The sequence below is a fragment of the Ascaphus truei genome, chromosome 2 (genome assembly GCF_040206685.1).
Source record: "Ascaphus truei isolate aAscTru1 chromosome 2, aAscTru1.hap1, whole genome shotgun sequence".
Classification (NCBI taxonomy): domain Eukaryota; kingdom Metazoa; phylum Chordata; class Amphibia; order Anura; family Ascaphidae; genus Ascaphus; species Ascaphus truei.
This window is the reverse complement of record NC_134484.1, coordinates 226604595-226627715: the sequence shown is the minus strand read 5'-3', so window position 1 is coordinate 226627715 and position 23121 is coordinate 226604595. Positions and strand designations below refer to the sequence as shown.

Genomic DNA, 23121 nt, shown 5'->3' with positions numbered 1-23121 from the left:
CCAGGAGTGGCCTACTCCAGTCTTCAAGGGCCAATAACAAGCCAGGTTTTAAGGATATCCCTGCTTCAGCACAGGTGGCTCCTGCCTTAGTGGATCTCGCCTATAATACCTTAATCCGAAATAAACCCAACACGATCCTGTATTAACCCCAGTTCTTGTTCCACTTTATGCTCGTTTGCATTTTCATAGGCCCCTGTGTACTACTGTTACTATTCTATTTTCTGGGCTCATACGTTCCTTCTCCGTTTTTAATAGCCTCCTTACCAAAGTCATATTTTCAGACAAATATATATTTTTGAAATTCCAATGCTGAATAAGTGATGTGTTTGTTGATGGCTGATAATAGCTTTTTTTCTGCTTTGTGAAGAATTTTGCTGATGAAAACATAGTGAATATCAGTGCCAACATCTCTGGGGACATTACAAAATTACTGGTATGTCACTAGTTGTAGCACTGCAAAAAAGAATAGAAAATTGCTTTTTTTGCCCTGCTTTGCAGCAAAGAGCTATGATGCACTGCTGCTGCAAAGTGATGGTTTGAGGAGGCTTAAGTTATTTGCGTAACAAACATGTAAAGATCATTCACCCAAACTGCAATCCTTTAAAGCATTGGTTTTCAATCTTTTTTTTGTTAAGGAACCATAGAATTAGATTGTGAAATTCTACCATCTCTCCCCCCCCATCCAACTCTAACTCCCCCCGTCTGTCACTCTCTCTCCCCCGCTCATCAGTCTCTTTCCCCCCTCTCTGTTCCCCCTTCACTCCCTACCTCTTCTCCCCAAACGCTCTCTCCCTCCCCCATATGCTTTCCCCCCTTACGCTCTCTCACTCTCCTTCACTTTCTACCCCTCTTCCCCCTTACAGTCCCTCTCTTCTCCCCTTACACTCTCCCCTCTCTTCTCCCCTTATACTCCCCACCTCTCTTCTCCCCTTACAATCTTCCCCCTCACTTCTCCCTCTCTCTTGCCCCCTTACACTCTACCCCCTCTCTTCTCTCCTTACACTCTCTCCCCCTCTTACCCTCATAAACTCTCTTCCCGTCCCCCTTGCCCCCTTACACTCTCTTCCCTCCCTTGTTTCCTTACACTCTCCTCCACCCCCACTCCACAAACACACACACCTACCCCTAGCTCTCTTTAAGCCTGACACACACACACCTACCCCTAGCTCTCTTTAAGCCTGACACACACACACACCTACCCCTAGCTCTCTTTAAGCCTGACACACACACACACACCTACCCCTAGCTCTCTTTAAGCCTGACACACACACACTCTCCCCCGTACGTCTCTTTGAGCCTGTACTGGTCCGCACCTCTCTACTCCTGTCAGCCAGAAGTTGAATGCGACTTCCGGCGCAGACAGGGAGATGAAGAATGGAGGTGACCGGACAGGTGCTGCTGCTGAGCTTCGGGTCACTGCTGTGTGGGGTGCTGCTGTACCGCCGGGCCTGGGACAGCTGGAAGAGTTGTCCCAGCTCCCCCCCCTCACCTCCCCACTGGCGGTCGCAGAACCCCGGTTGAAAATCACTGATTTAAAGCAATGTAAAAAGCAAAAATAGATGCATTTCCCCCTTAATTTTAAGAGAAGTTCTGGTTTTCTAGACTAGAATATATTGGTCGTCCCACAACTGTCGTCCCTTACAACAGGTCTAATGATTGAAATAAATAAGGCAATGGGGAATAATTATTAACTGCATGGATAAATTAATCATAGATAAAAGAATATTGTAACAAGTAACTTACCGAAGACTGTGCTCCTTCCGAGCTAAATCTGTATGCTGATGAACTGTTGTATGTTCCCAAAGAGCAGTGATAGTCAGGAGACCACTGGCTGCTGTGTGAATTGGAGAATGTCACACTGCTCCCAGAAGTTATAGCTCCATCTTCATAGTCATCATGGTCATAATCGTAATCTCCATCAGGAATGATGAGGTTCCCAGGATTCTGGGGTCCACATGGTACATTTTCTGGCACGCAGTATGTAGACTCTCCTCCAGGTGAGTTATTAGGGTTTACCTGGTCTTGCCCAGAGAGAACTGATGTACTATTAGAAGCAGTTTGAGGTCCTGGCTCCACAGTATAATTCATGTAAGGATCTTCTTCTGAAGAGTCATCGCTGGTCCTGATGCCACTAGTTCTCTGGTCTGAATGGCTGTGCTCGCTTGGATTAGGCGAGTCCTTAAATGTGTCATCATCGGCTTCAAAGCCCTCATCCACCTCCTCCTCGGGGTATGGCTGACTGAAGTTAAAGTTTGGCTTTTCACAGCCGGCAATGTCAGGTATCTTAGTGAGTTCTTCTGGAAAAGCATCACTCACCGAGAGCGACATCTCAATGTTCCTCACACATTCATCTATCTCATCAAAGTTCAGGGACTCTAGGAACTTCTGAGCTGCTCTGCAGGCCTCCTCTTCTAGACGTTTTAGCTCATCATCACGAAGCTGTTGGAGCCGCTGTAAAGATGCCTCTGTAAGTGATAGTTCCTGCTTTTCCTTCATACGTTGCAGGTCATCAATTTCTTTCTCCAAGCGAAGGATTTCCTCCACCTGCTTGTTCTCCTTCTGCTTCTCTAATTCGTGCTTTAGTGCAGCCTCTTTTTGGGCTTCCAGCATGGCAATGAGCTCCTGTTTCTTTGCTTCCTCTGCCTGAATTCACATAAAACAGTTAGTCTCCAACTGTGAAGAATGTGGTTTACGTGCTTTTTCATTTGTATACATGCCTGATTTTAACAAATCAATCTAGCTATTCAGACCTAACAACAATTTTCTAGTGACCGAGTTATACATTACAAATAGGGTACTTTCTTGCACTTAATGTTTAAATAGTAACAGCAGAATCATGAATATGCCAAATCTTACCTTCAAATCAGTTATTTACCAGACCAGGTACAAATGAGTGACAAGTTAAAAACTAAATCTAGAATATTTCTATTGTACAGTAATGGACATTTGCTTGAGATATATATAAAAAAAAACACAACATGGAAAATGAAAACAAAGAAAATAAAGACAGAACCATTGATATAAAGTAAATACTGCACTTTGTGGTTTAGTAACAAGATGAAGCTAGAGTCTACTGAGAGAAACAAAGAAAGAGCCTTAAACAAGACAGGGCTGTATCAGAAAAAAAAACGACAACGGGATGATGTATCATAGCACATTTGGAGCAAAATTGCCGCTAATTGTACAATTTTCATCTTGCGTCTCCTTGCATCAATGTATCAAGGTCTTTGCTCCAGGTTTTTTGTTCCCCTTGTGATTTGGGGGGTGACAGTAGGAGTTAGGGAGGAGTTACATGACACACAGATTGTAATGTTTGTAGCAAGCTCAGCGTTACTTTTGTATCTTGTATCTGCATAAAAAACAAATCCGCTAGGACTGACATGGCGTAAACTTTTCTGGCCAACAACCTGCGTCAAACGCAAGAAACACTTTCATACATTTGACGCAAACAGAAGCAGGAAATGGAACAGTGCGTCAAAACAAACTTCTATATGCACTTTCTTTATGTTGATACATCTCCCCCAATAATGATAAAAATGCTCCTGGACGATTCGGACACTGGATACGTCTTGAAACTGGCAGATTTAAACTACAGTTCTCTAATAAGCAGCACACTGAAAAGGGACGTCTTTTTATCAATTCCAGGTGGAAAAAATGACTGTTATCTACTGAAGCGACGGCAAGTGGGAGTGTGGCACTGGGACACTTATAAGTGGGTAGTTCTATGTAGCTGATCAAAAAATTCAACAACCTATCAGTTTTCCTGACTTCCTTAGAAAGGACTCAAGATATCCCCCTTAAATAAATAATTTACCTTATTTGCATCTTGTAAAAAATTAATATGTTTTGCATTTCTCGAGGATCATTGGATTTAAAGCAGCAACCTCCCTACCCGTTTCCCCTCTCCACACTTGTTCTTATTGTATGGGAATGCCACTATTTTCAGCTCCACACTTGTTCATGAAATACTTACTGATGACATTACCAGGTTTATAGTCTCCCTTCGGGGAAAACAAAATGGCTAATCTTTGACCAAAAGAAAGCAACAATGTCATCAGTTGCAGCTTCCTATTGGGTGGCTATTAAAATCCCCTTAAATGACCAGGAAGTAATATTTGTAAATTCATTGTTAGATATTTCTGAAATCATGGGGTCCCAGAGCTGAAAATAATGTGGTTCTGCTGTACAAAAAGGGGGCATAGTTAGTTAGTCATTGCTGCTTTAAGCAGATCAGCTAAGCATGTATCTATTTGTCTAATGATGGCTTCATAATTACTTTGCAAACAAAAAACAGCATAAACTATTACTTGTGACCTTTGAGGGCTGAGAAACAGTCTAACCACCAAAATAAATGAGTTAAAGATTGCAATAACCCTCTAAAGCATTTGTTTACTATGGAAAAATACTAAGATAAAATAATGAGTTGTATAATGTGAACGTTGAAGTAAAAAGATGATTGAAAATACATTTTCAATGAAATGCTCAATTCAATATGTGGACATTTCAGAAGATAAACACATGTCAAAATGTTTCTTACCCGCTTGGCTAATAGCTCAGCTTCTTGTCTTTGTCTTTCCCTATGATATGAAACAAATGAATAGTGTCAAATATATACCATCTTCCTCCTTCACAATTTCTTGATCACCTCGCTGTATTATACCCTCTGCATGTCACTCACGCATTGCTGCATACTGCAATTACTTGGTTTTTTTGACTGCTTTTTAATCACACCTATCTAACATTGGTCTATATGACTGCTCTGGTCATTCAATAAATTCCTACCATTATATATTATTATACGGAATTGGCGCTTCTTTTTGTTTTATATATATATATATATATATATATTATTTTTACATTTTACAAGTCATTATGAGGTAACCACAACATTCAGATTAAAATAAAGCAACGTACCATCTTTGTTTTAAATGACTACACTGATTTGCCTAGACAAATGTAATCATTCTCAGCATACCTTTCTTCGGTATCTTTTCTTCTCCTCTCTTCCTCTTCTTTCCGTCTCCTCTCTTCCTCTTCTTTTCTCTTCCTTTCCACCTCTTCTTTTCTCTTCCTTTCCACCTCTTCTTTTCTCAGCCTCTCTTCCTCGTCTCTTCGTCTCTGCTCTCGTAACTGCTTGTAAGTACGACGGGCTATTTGCCCACGCAGCTGCCTCTGGAAGGTCACTGCAGCTTTTTTAAGACGCAGAAACTTTGTCCTCCACAGAAAAGCTCTGTAGTTCTTCTGTATAACAACCACACAGTGAAGGACCTTTCTGTACTGCTTTCTGTATCAAAAGAAAAAACCCTCAATCCATAAACCGGGCTGGATAAGACATCCTCAATATACATCTCATTCAAATCATAATGAGGTGACACTAAATTAAACAGGTGTCAAGGTGTCACCTCAGGGTCCATACACAATTGCTGCATTACACCCACTTTAGGAATAATTCATGATCTCGACAGTGTCTGGATCCTAGCTAAGCTAATGTTTGACACAGCGCTATCTTTATTTATCCTGACATGACGGTGCTTTGGAAGAAAAGGAAAGAGCCCTGATATATGCCATGCGTAGAGAAAAGTAATTACACACAGCAGGGTTGCTTTCTGGGTGACATATTGTCCTGTATGTATGGCTAGAACTCATATGCACATGAAAAGAGATGACCTCATTATGCAAACAGCTATTGAACAGACTACTATTGACTTTCTGAGGACATATAAAAGTAAACAGATGTGTTATACTGCCCTGGATTTAATACATAATGTATGATCCTGCACTTTGTTAACCAGTGATTTTAAAACATACAATACAAAATCCTTTAAGCAGCAGTGCAATAATCTTAATATCATGTTGATACATAGAAAAGTAGCTAGTGATACAAGGACATTCACAAACAAATCAGTCTTGTATTCAGATACAGTGTACTGTAGTTAGTGTATTATTCAAAAAAATGCCACGAGGATATTAGGCTCCATTTTTGCAGATTTGCATCTTGCCGTACTCGTTAAGCTCTTATTGCATGTCCAAAAAAAGGTCCTGCTGGATGCAGTTTTGTTCCAGCTATGCAATTCTGTGTGATCTTCAAATTTTGTATGCAATTTGTTTTTTTCTTACACAGAACTTTTTTTAGGCACAATGGTTCCCTGTCCCGGAGAGCATACAGTATAATCTGGGTGTCTGAGGCACATGGATATAAAGGTCACAAGGGGCTGACCCTGGGATTTGAACCAGGATCCCCTGCTTCTAAGTCAGTGATATTGTTTATAACGTCAGTGCCTTCATTCATTCCTTCAGTATGCAAATGAGGCAAGCTCACAAAATGACACTGGCTATTTATTAAACTTCGAGTTTGCAGATCGCCAGGAAAGTCACAGCCCGCAATCTCACCTTACTCGGGTAGCCAAAATAGAGCCTTGGCTGAAGTGGAATGGGAGTAGAAGCGGGAGAGAGACTTCTTGGCTATTGACTTCTATACCTTCAAATAGATGAACCTATTCTCCATGGGGAGATACATGTGAACACATCTGAGATACATTGGAAATATGCAAATGTAAATATGTAAAATATATTCAAATAATTTCATTAGAATAGTTCTCCGGTATCTCACCACACAGACTATAGGTTAATCTACTGTCTCTCTTCCCCAGCAAAAGCCCTATTTTGCCTATCTGATGGAGAAGAGATTTCTTACTGACGATTTTTGTCCAGTATTGGAGCAAATTGGGCGAAAAGTGCATTTAAAATTAGATGCTATACCATCCGAATTTTAAGCACAGAAAAATTCTTAATGGATACGGCCAAAACAACAGGTTTTTATTGTGCCAAAATTGCTGTCAGTTTTCAGGTGAGTTTGCCAATACAAATAAATAAGCCCAAGTGTCTTATTCACAAATGGTTTGACTGTTATGATTATTATGAGGAGGCTTTTGCTTGGCAAGATGCATGGCAGTGTAACACCGTCTTGGTTATCACTTTAAAGACAATATTGGGCAGTTGCATGCGCTTGTATAGGGACAGTATTACCAGACTCCTTGCCAACACGAGACTATAGTTCAGTTTTTTAGATCTCCAGTTTACTATAGAGATTCCGTGCTCAGAGGATCAGTGTACACTAGCAGAGGACAAACATAGCTAGTGATGGACCAGCATCCCATCCGTTAGACAAGCAACTAGGCAGCAATAGGTTTGCTCTGTTCTTTCCTGAGGTATTATTGCATAACCCCTCTGCTATAAAGGGGTAACAAATATATCAATTATACATATTCTATACATAATGTTGCTTCCAACTGTACAAACATATTTACTACTGTTGAAAGTATGTATTTTTTGGACACTAATAAGATCTGAAAAAGCTACGTAACCAGGTAAGTAATTACCATGCGCTTTAACTTCACATTAAAGCGTGTGTGCAATGTGTGCTAAAGAAAAGGTGCTGCTTTCTTTTGTAAGGAGCATGAAATAGAAAATATTAACAGCCTGCTCATTGTTGACTTGCCCTATAAAACAGTGCTCAGGATGAACAAACTGGTCAGTGTACGAGTTACAATACGTCACTTACCGTGCCACAAAGCCCATCATGTGGGATTGTATTATCAAGGCTGCCTTGAATACTTCTACCTCACGCTGCTTCTCCAATTTGTGTTCCAAGGACTCTTTCAGAAACACCTGTATTCAATAAAAAATATACACTGGGTACATTCTTCTTCATGCTGCAAATATTCATTTTCTCCCTGTGCGTGCTCTCATGCCACTTACATTCACTAGTTTAAAGGCTGCTTTTTTAGGAGAGATGACGAGCTAGCAATGACAAACTCAAAACAATGCACAGTGGTTCAAGTCCCCTGAACATGAACATACTGAACAATGGTTCTTCTTCCTATATGAAAAGCATACAAACACTGTATCTTATATGTGTATGTGTATGTGTGTATATATGTGATAAAGACTGGCACTCCAATAAAGATTCAATAATGAATAGGTGCATGTCCCATATAAATAATAAAAGTATACATTACAGCATAGCAGCAAAAAGGAGACAGCACTCAGGCGAATTAAAATAAATGTATTAAATACAGCACATAACTCCAACGTTTCGATCCCACAGGGGGATCTTCCTCAGGGGACTGCACCCCCCTGAGGAAGATCCCCCTGTGGGATCGAAACGTTGGAGTTATGTGCTGTATTTAATACATTTATTTTCATTCACCTGAGTGCTGTCTCCTTTTTGCCAGGAATCTGGAGTACAAAATCAGATGAAGGTTCACCAGCAATGTCGTGTACCTCATCATGTGCATGAAATGCCCAGGGGGCTGCTACTACATAGGTGAGACGGGACATGGGCTATGAATCTGCATCGCCACAGCATCACACGTGGAACAAGAGACAGTCTTGTCGGCGAACATTTCTCTGACTCTGGCCATAAAATGAATAATGTGAAGGTGGCCATACTCAAAGGTAATCTTAGAACACCGAAAGAGAGACGGTTGCATGAATACAAATTTAAGCAACTGTTTGGGACACTTAGCGATGTCCTAAACCAAGACCGAAGTTTTATGAGTCACTACTGACATGAGAGAACTCTCTTCCCTTGAGTGCTAAAGGCCATGTCCATACACAGTGTTCGACAAACCTATACATTTGTTCGCCCCGGGCGAGTGGATTTAACCCCCGGGCGAGTAAATATTGGCCCAAGCAGCACACGTTTGGTACTAGGTGGCGAGTAGATTTTTTTGTGTGGCGAGTAGATTTTTTGGTGATTTGTCAACCACTGTCTCATACATATATATGTGATAAACAATCACTGGCACTCCAATGAAGATTCAATAATGAATAGGTGCATGTCCCATATAAATAATAAAAGTGTGTGCATATATATATATATGCACACACAGCTGTCTCTTACACATACAAATACTATATGCAATTCCATCCCTATATACCAATAGTAGTATCTACACACACTTTTAGTAATGCTAGAGCCTCTTACATTTCTACACCTACCCACACCATTGATATACACTCCCACTGATATCCTGAAAACCTGACCTGTTGGTGGCCCTTGAGGACTGGAGTTAGTACCCCTACCTTAGGCAATATATGCAAATGCACCGGTAAAAGGATTTTTTAAAAAAATGCTATTTCTGATATTGCCCCACAAGACGAAATATTATCGATGGAAAGAATCAGAAATCATATGAATGTTACCTTTGTCTTTCCAAGCTGCCACTCAGTGTCTGTTGTGCCATGAAGATGAAGCAGCGTCTCGCACTTCCCTTTCAAATCCTCAGGAAGGGTCAGATTTCTCATTAGAACTTTATATCTGGCCAAGACAAATAATCAGCATGCTGTGTTAGTGCAGACAAAGCGACTTCACTGAAGGCACACGGCCTCCTGAAATTCAGCCGCGCAATGTGTTAAAATGCATCTGTACATTCAAAATCAATATAGAGCTTTAAAAACAAAATGTGCATAATACATACACAATAGATAGTGTATATAGATGCACACTATACATTAAGGTCTATATCTACTTAGTAGTGCTATTTCATAAGACTCCTGCCTGCACCAGAAGACACTTTATGTCCCACCCAAATAAATGACCTGTAAGGGGTTTATCCGGCGCTGGGATATGTCTCATGGAATCGCACCGCTCAGTAAATGTAACAAACGTAACTATTACTGTATTTTAATGAGTTCGGGAAATAGCCGTTAATGTTTTGTGATGTCATGTATGACACAGGTGCATTGGGTTTCATTAATTACTAATGACTCTGGCTCCAGGTGCTTTTGGAAGAGCACAAACCTGTACTTGTCTTCCATGCTGATCAGTATAAAAATACACAATGAAAAAAAGGATGGGCGGACAGGTGTGTGCTGTTCCAGTACAAGTAGAAGAGATTAGCAACTAATCTTGATTCAACTCAGTCCTCCTGTGTCCTACAGGATCTCTTAAATACAAAATGGCTGACCTATCACTCATGACAAAAACATAAGGATAGCTTATAATCATTTGTTCTTTAGGGTTTATCTTGTATAGCGGCACTAGTATACAGTTTACATTTTGAAAAAGCAAAAACAGTTTGTCAGTCTTCAAAGCTACAGGTGAGTTTGCAAAGTAATGATAATGCCATCAACAGATTGACAGAAACATATCAGGAACTGATATGCTTCCTGGAGACATGCAAAAGACTAATTTTTAAAAGCTACAAGTACAGTACAAGTAAATCAGTTACTTTAAGAGTGATTGAATCTTTCTAATGATGCCAATTTCACATGTACATTTTTGTCCTGCTACTGTATGTGGAAGTGTCCAGTTCAAAATGACTACAGATGTTATGTGTTGGTAAAAACCGTTCGTACAGTATTCTTCTGATTCCTGAGTATGGTTAATGTGCTATATCTGCTCCTTAAAGATTTTAAGAGTCAGATTAATTACAATTAAGGTTTAGCAAAGGTTAATTACATTTGCGCACCTGGGTACAAATACCAACAGGTTTACCTACTGCAAATAACCAAGTTGAGTCCATAGAAATATAACACAATTTGGCCCCTATTCTAAATTGATCTTTGTGCTCAACAACATGTATTGCATCATTTCTAACTCCATTGTATTAATTTTTCTCTGAAGTAACTTGCTACTTAGTTTGTTCTCAAAGACATATAAATATCTTTGCACTATGGGTTACCCTTGAATGGTGTAAATGACTAATTATGGGGGTTAGTCATTAAACTGCAATAGTGCCGATTGAGGCATTATTGCGTGCACACTCCCACTGAACTTAATGGTAGTTTCAACATAACAGTGCCCCGATAGGCACTAGAGTAGTTTAATGAGTAACCCCCTATGTATTAATTAGTGTTGTACATTTTCAAATCAACCTTTTTGTACAAGTTACTGAGGAATAATAGTTAAAAAAAAGAATAAAGAGAAGAGAATTCATATAATAAACACACACATCCCAGCAAGCTCAAGAAACCCCAAAAGTGTATTATGTATTTGGGCCCTTTGGATGTAGCACAGGGCATTTCTGTCTTTTGTAGAATTCATATAATATTCATACCTAAAACAAAAATCATGAAAAGGTCTTCTAACAGGGAACCCAGCCCTGCGTATCCTGACTGTCTCCAGCATCCCAGAATACCTCAACTGGTTGAGAACCAGTGTCTGATCAAATTGGTCTGGCATCTGCAGAAGGAACGAGACAGAAGATTGGATTAAAAAAAGATAAATAAGCACATTCCTTTGTTAATGCTCTTTAAGCTACACCATGCCATGTTAAAAAAAACACACAGCAGTATAATGAGTGATGAGAGACAGAGTGTTAAGGAGAAGCACTGATAGAACACCAAGTGTAAGCACTCAAAGACAGACAGACATCTTGTAACAGTGACGGTTAAACATGGGAGTAAAGATCGAGATCAAGACTGAAAAGTCAACTCCAATTGGAGACATGTTTTAATGATTCCTTCACGCAAAATGTGTGAAGAGACGATATCAGCCATTACATGTATTCATATGGCTCAAAACGTAGTTTTAAAATGCAGAATCTGACTTCAAAAGCTTACAATCTCATTTTAGTTTTCCATCTGGTTTAAAACTGTTCTACATTTACAACAGGTTATGCAAAAACTTCATTACATAACTGTCACGGGAGACGAGGTTATTTACACCTTTTTACCAGGATCATTCATTGAGCAAAACAAGGTAATTAAATCAATTGTAATTATTCGGCATAAATTCGCTTACACACATAATCCATACGTCAGAACATTCCCTCTGTTTCTTCCTCCCATCCTACACCTCTTCCTAACTCTCCTCCTGCCTTCCTTGACTCTTTTTCCACTGTCTCAGAGGAGGATGTGTCTCTGTTGATCGCCTCTTCTCCCTCTAACACTTGCCCTCTTGACCCCATTCCCTCCCATCTCCTAAAACCTCTTGCTCCTACTATAATCCCTACGCTCACACACATTTTTAACTCCTCCCTCTGCTCTGGAGCCTTTCCATCCTCTTTCAAACATGCAACAGTCATACCATTACTCAAAAACAGCAAGCTTGACCCTACCTGTCTTTCTAACTATCGACCTGTCGCCCTCCTGCCTTTTGCCTCTAAACTCCTTGAACGTCTTGTATTCTCTCGCTTGCTCCACTTTCTCAACACCTATTCTCTCCTAGACCCTCTGCAATCTGGCTTCCGCACTGCTCACTCCACGGAAACAGCCCTCACTAAAATAACTGACGACCTCCATGCTGCCAAAGACAGAGGTCATTACACTCTGCTCATATTACTTGACCTCTCTGCAGCATTTGACACCGTGGACCACCCTCTTCTCCTTCATATTCTCCATATTCTTGGTATTCGGAACAAGGCTCTATCCTGGATCTCATCCTACCTCTCCCATCGTACTTTCATTGTCTCTTCTGCTAACACCTCCTCCTCCTCTATTGATCTCTCTGTGGGGGTACCCCAGGGCTCTGTCCTGGGACCTCTTCTCTTTTCTCTGTACACTCTCTCTAGGTGACCTATTAACATCTTTTGGGTTCAAATATCACCTCTATGCTGACGACACACAAATATACTTTTCAACACCGACCTTACACCTGCTGTACAAACCAAAGTTTCTGAATGTCTCTCTGCTATATCATCCTGGATGGCCCTCCGCCGCCTTAAACTCAACATGGCTAAAACAGAGCTCCTCATACTTTCTCCCAAACCTGGCCCTACGACCTCCTTCCACATTACTGTTGGAACTACGATCATTTACCCAGTAGCCCAAGCATGCTGCCTAGGGGTCACACTCGACTCCTCTCTCACATTCGCCCTTCACATTCAAAACATTTCTAAAACTTGTTGCTTTTTCCTCCGCAATATAACAAAGATACGCCCTTTCCTCTGTTGCTCGACTGCTAAAACGCTGACTCAGGCCCTCATTCTCTCCCGTCTTGATTACTGTAACCTCCTGCTGTTCGGCCTTCCTGCCTCTCACATGTCTCCCCTACAATCTATCCTAAATGCTGCTGCCAGAATCACTCTACTCTTTCCTAGATCTGTCTCAGCATCTCCCCTCATGAAATCCCTCTCCTGGCTTCCGATCAAATCCCGCATCTCACACTCCATTCTTCTCCTCACTTTTAAAGCGTTACACTCTTCTGCCCCATCTTACATCTCAGGCCTAATTTCTCGTTATGCACCATCCAGACTCTTGCGTTCTTCTCAAGGATGTCTTCTTTCTACCCCCTTTGTATCTAAAGCCCTCTCCCGCCTTAAACCTTTTTCCCTGACTGCCCCACACCTCTGGAATGCCCTTCCCCTCAGTACCCGACTAGCACCCTCTCTATCCACCTTTAAGACCCACCTTAAGACACACTTGCTTAAAGAAGCATATGAATAGCACTGTGGATATTCTGAACACATGATACATAAAGCTTGGCCCCCTGCAGATGCACTTATCAGAACTCCCTCCTACTGTCTCTGTACGTTCTCCCTACCTACCAATTAAACTGTAAGCTCCTCGGAGCAGGGACTCCTCTTCCTTAATGTTACTTTTATGTCTAAAGCACTTATTCCCATGATCTGTTATTTATATTATCTGTTATTTATTTGATTACCACATGTATTACTACTGTGAAGCGCTATGTACATTAATGGCGCTATTTAAATAAAGACATACAATACAATACACGATACACAAAATACAGACAAAAAGACACACTTACTTTGGAACTGGGTTATAAAAACTAGACTTTCCTAGGTGCAGGGAACTCTATAGAAGAGTTACCCTGTCCGGGACTGTGACAGGGTGAATGAACGTCACCAGCCATATACCTGGCAAACCTGTGTTTAGGCTTGCAGTGCAGCAGTGACGAGGTTAAGTTGGGAAGGGCTGCTTAATTAGTCTGACACCAGCTGCATGATCAAGGTGTTTTAAAACCCCCAGGCTGTGCACACATGCAGGCTAGCTGGTCAGGAGAGAGGACTCAAATACTGAGGAGATTACTGCTAGAAAGTCTGTTTTGCAAAGTACATGTATTAAGTAAGAAGATGCTTTGTTTGCGATGCTGAAGAGAAGCTATTTTGTTTTGTCTGCTGAAGAGAAGCTATTTTGTTTTGTGTGCTGTATGCTTTTTAAGGCTCAATAAATAAGCCTTGTCAAGAGACCCCGCGTGTGTAGTTGTATGTACCCTGCAACAGGCACTTAGCCCGGAATCTCCCGGAACTGAAATCGGCATAAATGCCATACGCCACCGCTACGTTCTCATCTGAGAACTTGGTCCCTTCTGACCGCAAGTTAGTCCAAATCTCCTGGAACTCAAATCTGCATAAAATCCCAGCCGCAGCTGCTACGGTCGATTCTGAGAACTTGGGCGCAAAATGCTGGACTTAGTCTCTGGCGGCCAGGCTTTTCAAGCTCAAAATCGAAGCCGGTAAGGGGACAGAAGCACCTTTGAAAAGCCCGTCCGTGCTCTTACTACCAGAGAGAGAGAATCTGATTGGCTCACAGGTTCTTATAGTATTTTCAGTTTAATTCACAAAACTGAGCAGCCAATCAGCGCGTGGGAACTTTCCCAAGCAGCCAATCAGAGCCAAGCCGGCTAGAAAAGCCGGGTCAGCGGGAATCCGAAATAGCCAAGAGACCTGCGCAAGCCTGCCACCTCTCTCCCTGGCTATCTCAGTGCCACCCGCTGGGCAGGCTCCACCAGGTCTGGCAGAACAAGTGGCCTCCCGGAGGACTGCCATTAATCTCTGGACCTGGTACTCCGCCTTTCCCTGCTGACCAAATGCCTTTCACACCTCTGGGCATCCTCTGGCTGCTTTGAAATCCGATGTGCAGCAGATTTACCGGCGCCTATGGGTTAGCTCGGGCAGTCTGTTTGGACGTCGGTTCTGAATGTTAAAAGCACATGACATTATATTAAAGTATATTTTAATACACTTCTGAGTCTCTGGGTACAGAGGAAAGAAAATGAAAAATATTGTAGTTTTATTTCTATCTGCCTTATTCCCCACACACTTCCCCTTGGGTTGGGGCACCCACAAACCTTATACTGGTGGCGGGTCACCTTGGCACCAGCTGGGGTGCCCCCCTTAACCTAGGGATTCCCTCAGCTACAGGAATACATGTTTTATCCCTGTGCCACATTCTCCTTTCTGGGCTGTGCTGAAGCAGGATACCCTAGTGGTGAGTCGCGCATGCATTTTCAAGGAGAGGTATTGCCGAGACAATGTGCCTACATGTATCAGAGAATCAGGTATGATTCCCGGGTACATTTATGGGGGAACCGACAACTCCGGACCCCAACCTCCTCGGCACATTCTGACATCGGTTCCACTGCAAACCCCCCTTGAAACTCGTACCCTAACAATCCCTGCTTGAGTGCATGCCCGGAAAGGGAAAACACAAAAAATGCTTTTAATACACACAGTATAACACAGTGATACAATGTCACTGGGTCCAAGAGCTGACTCTCTGGGACCCTTATACACGGAACAGGGGTAACCAAAACGGGCTTGGCCTTTATTAGAGAGCCTGGTTACCCTCTCCCGTCACAATAACTTACCTCCATTTTGGATTTTATGAGCATCTCATTGTAATGCGTTGACACGCATATACGTTTACCCCATGTGATCACAAAGATAGAGGGGCACCACTTAAAATAATGAAACTCACTTTAACAAAAAAGATATTTAACACTCCCTGGTATCAGACATATATTACAAGTATAATTTACCCACTATTGTGTGCTAAGACTCTGATTTATAGGGAGAACAACATGCAAAGTGACCTGAACCAGTCAGATAAAAAGAGTGTACACTAATGAACAGCAGTTCCCTGCTTTAAAAGGTGACTGGTCACCATAGCAACCCTTCCCATTCTGAACAAGCGCATTTTAATTAATGTGATGCTCTCACAGGGGCCTCTATGACCCAGATAGCTGCGGTGACTATAGGCAATAGCCATTCAAATTCCCACTGAGGGAGAATGAAAACTCAGAGGTCTATGCATCAACGTAGTGTGTTTAGACGCACTGCTGTTTTTTGGAGCAGAGCTGCAGCATATGTGAGAACAATTTCTTACATCTGATACAGAATGTTACTCTTACACCACCTCAGATGTGGAGGGAAAAAGAATGGCGCACATAGACAGAATAGGATACATCTCCTTATAATAGGTATGTAACATGGTAAGTCCATTCTACCTGTCTTTCCCACTGTTACGTAAGTCCCTAGTAAGTTCAGGGTAGTAACAGGTTAATTCTGTGGGTATTACACCCCCTGCAGCCTCCTCTGTGATGGACAGAAGTGAGGTGGTGACTCATGACCTGTGTAAGCCTATCAGGATAGGTACAGATCATGAGCCTGCCCCTTCTAGAATCCTAATCAGAGGAGTGGCCCAAAGTTAAACTGTCTTGCTCTGCCTTCCAAGGTGAGAGCATGGGCTGTCAGCCTCTCCCATGGCGTGGATAAGCTTGCCCACCCTAGGCCGAAAGGCCTAGGGAACATCAAGACTCAAGGCCCCATACTATCGGGGTGAGCCCCATCTGAAGTCCTGGGATATTGGACAGTATCACCTATGCTGTATGAAGAGCTGTACAGCATGTCCAATAAAGCTACCTGTTCATTATACCTCTGCCTGGGTGTCAGTTCCTGGGCAGGAGGGGTAAGGAGTGCAGTGGTGGGGACTGACATCCACATACCAAGGATCCCATCACAGCTGGAGGCGCTGACACCATGAACCCGAACCCAGAGATCACCCAAAAGCCTGTCCTGTTGCCACTTACCACCACGGCAGACTCAGCTCTCCTGTAGTAGCAGGTATGCCTCAGCACCACACTAGATAGTAATTCAGGCCTTCTCCCAGAGAGGGGGGGGGGGGGGTATGGGTTACATGTACATAATGTAACGTTTCCCCAACTTCTCCTACTGACACTCCCCATGGTGCAAGCTAGGGCAGACGGAACAACAAGCTTTGATACGGAGGAGCAAGATAAAAATGTACTGATTTTGTCCCAGAATTGCCTTGATATATAGATCCCAAAGTATCTGTATGAAACTGGCATACTGTATTTAGGGGGCATATATATATGTATAAATGTATATATATATATATTAGTATTATCATTGTTTACTAGATGAATTTACTACTGGTAAAATGATAGGTGTGATAAATCAGTATTGATAAAACATTTATCAGATGTAACGTATCTACTGTATACGTTTGATACATAAGTGATTTACAAAAATGTAATGAGGAGTCAATACTTGTCAAACTGCCCTGTTGTGAAGATCCATGGCAATCGCCGGCGCAACTACTCACCACTTCCCACCCAGGGAGTCTCGGCCCGCTCCGCCTCTCTTGGTGGTGCTGATGCCGTTCGTCCGCCCAGGAACGCGCACAGGTCTCGCACTGACATGGGTGCCAGTCCCGCTGCTCCCTCTCCCAGGTTCCACTAGCAGTGTGGCACACTCATGGCCGCGATAATGCCACCCGCCAGCCCAGGCGCGCTGACTTTAGAGCCAGCTTCGCTGGTCCTGTCCTCAGACTCCGCCCACAATGTGACATCACAGGTGCAGGGCGCGTGCACACTCCTACTCTTAACCTGGCATCTACTCTGCATTCTACACCTGCACTGGACTCCTCCTCCACCACTCACTACACACCTTACTGGTAACTCCGCTGCCTGCAGCCTTCTCATTGGTGCTATTCTCCTACTTCTACCCTGCTCTCCATTCACTCTTTGGCTGAGCATAAACTTGGTTTATGTGCGTTGTGTTCATCACAGTTTTGCCCCCTGTCTGAGCCTAGTCTGTCTTGTTCTCCGTTGCCTGACCTTGCCTGTTTTTGGATTCCGCTCTTCTCTGCTCCTACCCGGCTTACCATCGACCTTCCGCGTCTCTCCACTCCTGACCCCGGCTTACCCATGACAATCCGCACCTCTCCAATCCCGACCTTGGCAAAATACCTGCAACGATCCATACCTCTCCTATCCAGACCTCGGCAAGTATCACTGACCATCCTGACCTCTCCTATCCCGACCCGACTACCTCGATCAATCTACACTCCAGACACGCAATCGTGGCTGTGGGTTGGCGTTTACCAAATCCCCACCTCGGCCCCGCGGTCACGCCTTGTTTGTGGTGAGCACATCGTTACACCTGTATTAAGCTACTTCCATGCACCAGTAAATTTGTTGTTAGTTTTCTTTGTCCACAAGACAAAAGACAGGGGGATTCCCTGACTTTATGCTATTTCGTGCACATTTTATCATGGGGTGTATCACTTTATTTTATTCTTTGTGTTAACTTCCTCCCCTCAGTTTAATCTGCAATATCTGCATTTGGCTTATCTCTGTCTGCCTGAGAAATGTGTATGAAATGTTTCAAGCACGAATTACTATTGAAGCACTAGTCATTCTGACTGAGCCATTGATTGAGCCACCTGTGCTGAAGCAGGGATATCCTTAAAACCTGACTTGTTGGTGGCCCTTGGGGACCGGAGTTGGCCACCCTGCACTAGACAATAGAGAAGGAAGATACTAGAGACACTACAGAATGAAATATGACATGGTCCATTTTACTAACTTTACAAACAAACTGCTTGATATAAAGCCAAAGTGTTTCACATACAGTATGTACAGATGTATATACTTAAATATTATGTTCCATACTATACATTGTACTGTACAAATAGTAAGAACATCACCCAATCATCCACCTTCTACTCACATTGACATTAGCCCAAATTACATGTATATATTGGGTCCTTATAGAGATTAACATTACTAAACTGCATAAATATTATCAGTGATGTACATTTATAGAGCCCACATAGATATTTTTGACTGGCCGGGAACAGGGTCACAAAGGTCCATAATTACTTTTAATTTTACATAAATAAAACATTAAATGAAATACATTGAATACTGCAAACTCAAACAACATATGTGTAATACATATATATATATATATATATATATATATATATATATATATATATCTGTTTCACTGGTTTAAAAATAAATAAAGAGATGTTGTGGGACATATTGCTCCTGATTGCAAAACCTCTGAGTCTGTGTTGAAGAGTAGCTTTTCATATTCTAGATGATGCTTTCATGACAGGGGTGGGACAGAAGGATGACCCTAACTTACATATGGAAACCTAAAGGGACCCTGCATCAATCCTGTGAATAATGTGTTAATAATGTGGCCTAATGTTAAGCCAATCAAACGCTTAAATCCCTTGATGATAAACCTCAGAATTGTATTGCTACTCTGTCATCTCTGCACCTCCATTGTCACTGATCATCTTCATCCCTTCAAAGAAATCAATCAGCCCCTTGGATGGAGGATAGATTACCATGATAAACAGGCTGTTGGATGCCTATTTCAAGACAGCTGCTCTTCCACGGGGCTATCCTGCAACAATGGTCAAAGCAGGAATTGTATTGTCCATGAAATTGATTAGAAGCAAGTTCACTAGAGTGATGGTCATCTTTTTTAATGTTTCAGGTGCATATAAAAAGCCTTATGTTGTTTGTGGTTTGCAGTACATTATTTAATGGAAGGAAAAAAGAAAGAATGATCATTAAATTTTGATCCACTATCCCCTTCAGTGCCCTAATGGCGTATGGTGTAGGTCAATAAAAACACCACCCCAGGGCCCTTATGATGTACGCTGTATGCTATTGCTCGGTTTCTAGGGGCTGTGCACATCCAGCGCTCCGATCGCATACCACACTGAAGGGGACGTCCCTTCCGCGTCACATCCGGCCGGAACGGAAACAGCATCACGTGATGCGAACATTCTGCGGAGTACGAGGCCACGGAAGTGGCACAACCCTCCAGCGCTGAAAGGGTTAACATAATTTTACAAATATAAAATATTCATGCCTTTTTACATGTTAAAATATAGTGAGGCTTAGTCTGAAATGGTAAGCTGAGGATCATGACGGGCCTGGAAGTTTTACATTCTTAATACAAGGCTGTTTGTTGAACGTCTAAAGAGGAAATCACAGACCACAGCCCACTTGATTTGTGGAAAATAGGCACACAATAAAATACTTCCCTGAACACTAACGGCTTTAGGTTGCTACGATACTATGGGATCCACATAATGCCTTCCCCACTAAACTAATAACCAAGGAACTTGAGAAAACTGTGTTTGCTGTCATTTACAAGAGGAAATACCCACTGCATTACTTACTGCCTTAGTGAATGTAACGTTACAGAACATCTACAGACTCCTCATACCAGTATCTAGAGATTATATTGAGCAATGATATTTTGTCATAAAACAGACTTCACATCCGTTACATAATATAAATTACCACACTAGAATTCTCTTTTATTAAAAAAACAAAAAGTATATTTTTCCTGACTTTCTGTACTTCTTTTCCTTTTGGTTCGGTCTAGGATTCTAAATACCTTTCTATGCATCCCTGCTGCTATAATTAGCAGGGCACCAATATATCAATATGTCAGTGGTTTTCAGTCCTCTCCTTTAGGAGACCCAGGCACCGTTGATTGTAGAAATGATGACCCAGGAAATCACAGATCCAAAAATGAATGTAGATTGTAGAATAGAATACTACTTGATTACCCCATAAAACATGGCCTGGATGGGGTCTCCCCGAGGATGGGGGTGCACACCACTAATCTATGTGATCTTTTCAGTTTGTGGTACCAAGGATGTAATTTCTCTCAAGAAGGACTTGGATATACAGGAAACGTGGGCAGGTAAATGGCAGATGAGGTTTAATACAGAAAAATGTAAGGTTATGCATTTGGGAAACAAGAATAAACAGGTGGTTTACAAATGAAATGGTGCAAAATTAGGCCAATCCAAGGATTGTTGAGTGCTCGTAGACAGCAGCCTTAGCAATAGTGCCCAATGTCATGCAGTAGCTACAAATGCAAACAAGATCTTATCTTGCATCAAACGGGCAATGGATGTAAAGGAAGTAAACATAATTATGCCCCTCTATAAAACATTAGTAAGATCACACCTTGAATATGGAGTACAGTTTTGGGCATCACTCCATAAAAAGACATTATGAAACTAGAAAAAGTGCAGAGAAGGGCCACCAAATAAATAAAGGGGTGGAAAATCTGACTAATGAGGAGGGGCTAGCTAAATTAGATTTGTTTATATTAGAATAGAGGCATCTAAGAGGGGATATGATAACTTTATCCAAATATATTCAGGGTCAATACAAGGAGCTTTCAAAAGAACTATTCTTCCCACGGGCAGTACAAATGACATACGTTCATCCCTTAAGGTTGGAGGAAAGGAGATTTCAACAGCAACCAAGGAAAAAGTGCTATATGGTAAGGGCAGTTAAAATGTGGAAGTCTTTGCCGCTAGAGACTGTGATGGCAGATACAATAGATAGGAAAGGTATACAGGGATATAACAAATAAGTAACCATGGGATGTTGATCCAGTGAGAAATATGATTACCAATTCTTGGAGTCTGGAAGTAATTTATTTTCCCCATTATGAGATATCATTGGATGATATTTCACTGGGGTTTTATGTTTGCCTTCCTCTGGATCAAATTACTGTAAATACAAATATAGGATAGAGTATCTGTTGCCTACATTTATCATAGGTTGAATTTGATGGACATATGTCCTTTTTCAACCTCCTCTAATATGTAACTATGTAAGGCACCCTGCAGATAAGCCCTGAGATTGGGGAGAAACAAAGAGATTGCTCAATCACTCAGGTGTCTCAGTTTAAGTTGTTAAGACTGTATTCATATGTGAGGTGAAAGATGAAACCGTTCATCACCTGTACATACAAACTGCTGCCTCTACAGTATAACAGCATATCAGATCTTCATTAAGTATCTGTCTTTGGAGATCTTAAATAGGAGCGTTCTCTATGTAATATAAGTGTAATCCTCCTTGCTCGGCTCTTAAGGAGTTTACATCGGTTGATTATGTACATGGCTTTGTTCTGTCTCTCACACCTCGTTACGGTGCTAGGTCCATGCAGGCTGGGTGTAGATATGCAGACGGAATAATAATGGGCGACAGGAACTTTTATACTGCAAACAAGAGCTTTTTTAACAGTCATTGATAATGCTCTTTTACACTTAGACACTCTTCACTCTATTCATAGATATATTTACAGTGTTTGGACTTTTTGCTTCTTCCCTAGGTGCCCTCATCTTAATACGCTAGGGAGCTACCTAGGCTTGTTTCTCTTTGAGTTAGCTGAATCTTCCCTCTTCTGTATAGTGTCCGAGATATCCCATTACTAGCGAGCCCTTTGCGGGTATTGTCCGACATTATTTCCTCGGGATCAGTATCCCGGTACTGTACGCTGACCGCCACGGCTTCCCAGGAGCTGAAAACAAAATGTTTCAGCTCCAGGGATCCCAGGGTTCCTATTCTGGTGCCAAAAAGGGATGGGGAAAATAAAACAGACAGGGGGAACTTCTCCTTTAATCTCTTCTATGTTCAATGTGTTAAAGAAGTTAACAGAAGCAGGCCGAAGTGGTGCCATGTCATATAAGATACCGTACAACCCATTCAAGTGAAGGAACTATTCGTCCTGCGCTGGGAGGTGTCTTGTGAAGTAGAACCGCAGAATGACTGAGCCACTGATTGGGCCACCTTTTCTGAAGCATGGATATCCCTAATACGTGGCCTGTTGGTATCCCTAATACGTGGCCTGTTGGTAGCCCTTGAGGATTGGAGTTGGTCACCCCTTGCCTACAGTTTCTGTATTGTAGCCTGGAAAAGAATGGCTTTCAGAGTAAAGTGGGCTTAGAACAAGAGCTCATGCGCCAGTGAAAACGTGAAGGAGATGCAAGTGAAGGAGATGCATGTGAAGGAGATGCAAGTGAAAGAGATGCAAGTGAAGGAGATGCACGTGAAGGAGATGCAAGTGAAGGAGATGCAAGTGAAGGAGATGCAAGTGAAGGAGATGCAAGTGAAGGAGATGCAAGTGAAGGAGATGCATGTGAAGGAGATGCATGTGAAGGAGATGCATGTGAAGGAGATGCATGTGAAGGAGATGCAAGTGAAGGAGATGCAAGTGAAGGAGATGCAAGTGAAGGAGATGCAAGTGAAGGAGATGCAAGTGAAGGAGATGCATGTGATGGAGATGCATG

General features: G+C 42.1%; 1 protein-coding gene across 1 annotated transcript in view; it reads right to left on the bottom strand.

Annotated features, from left to right (window-relative positions):
- MYO10 (myosin X) overlaps window positions 1-23121 on the bottom strand; it is a 258726-nt gene that overhangs the window by 33697 nt on the left and 201908 nt on the right. The window contains exons 20-25 of the mRNA XM_075585926.1: window positions 11064-11188; window positions 9208-9322; window positions 7562-7668; window positions 4976-5284; window positions 4538-4577; window positions 1744-2643 (exon numbers count right to left, since the gene is read on the bottom strand). Of these exons, the coding sequence (XP_075442041.1) occupies window positions 1744-2643; window positions 4538-4577; window positions 4976-5284; window positions 7562-7668; window positions 9208-9322; window positions 11064-11188 (1596 nt within the window). The remainder of the gene's footprint in view (window positions 1-1743; window positions 2644-4537; window positions 4578-4975; window positions 5285-7561; window positions 7669-9207; window positions 9323-11063; window positions 11189-23121) is intronic.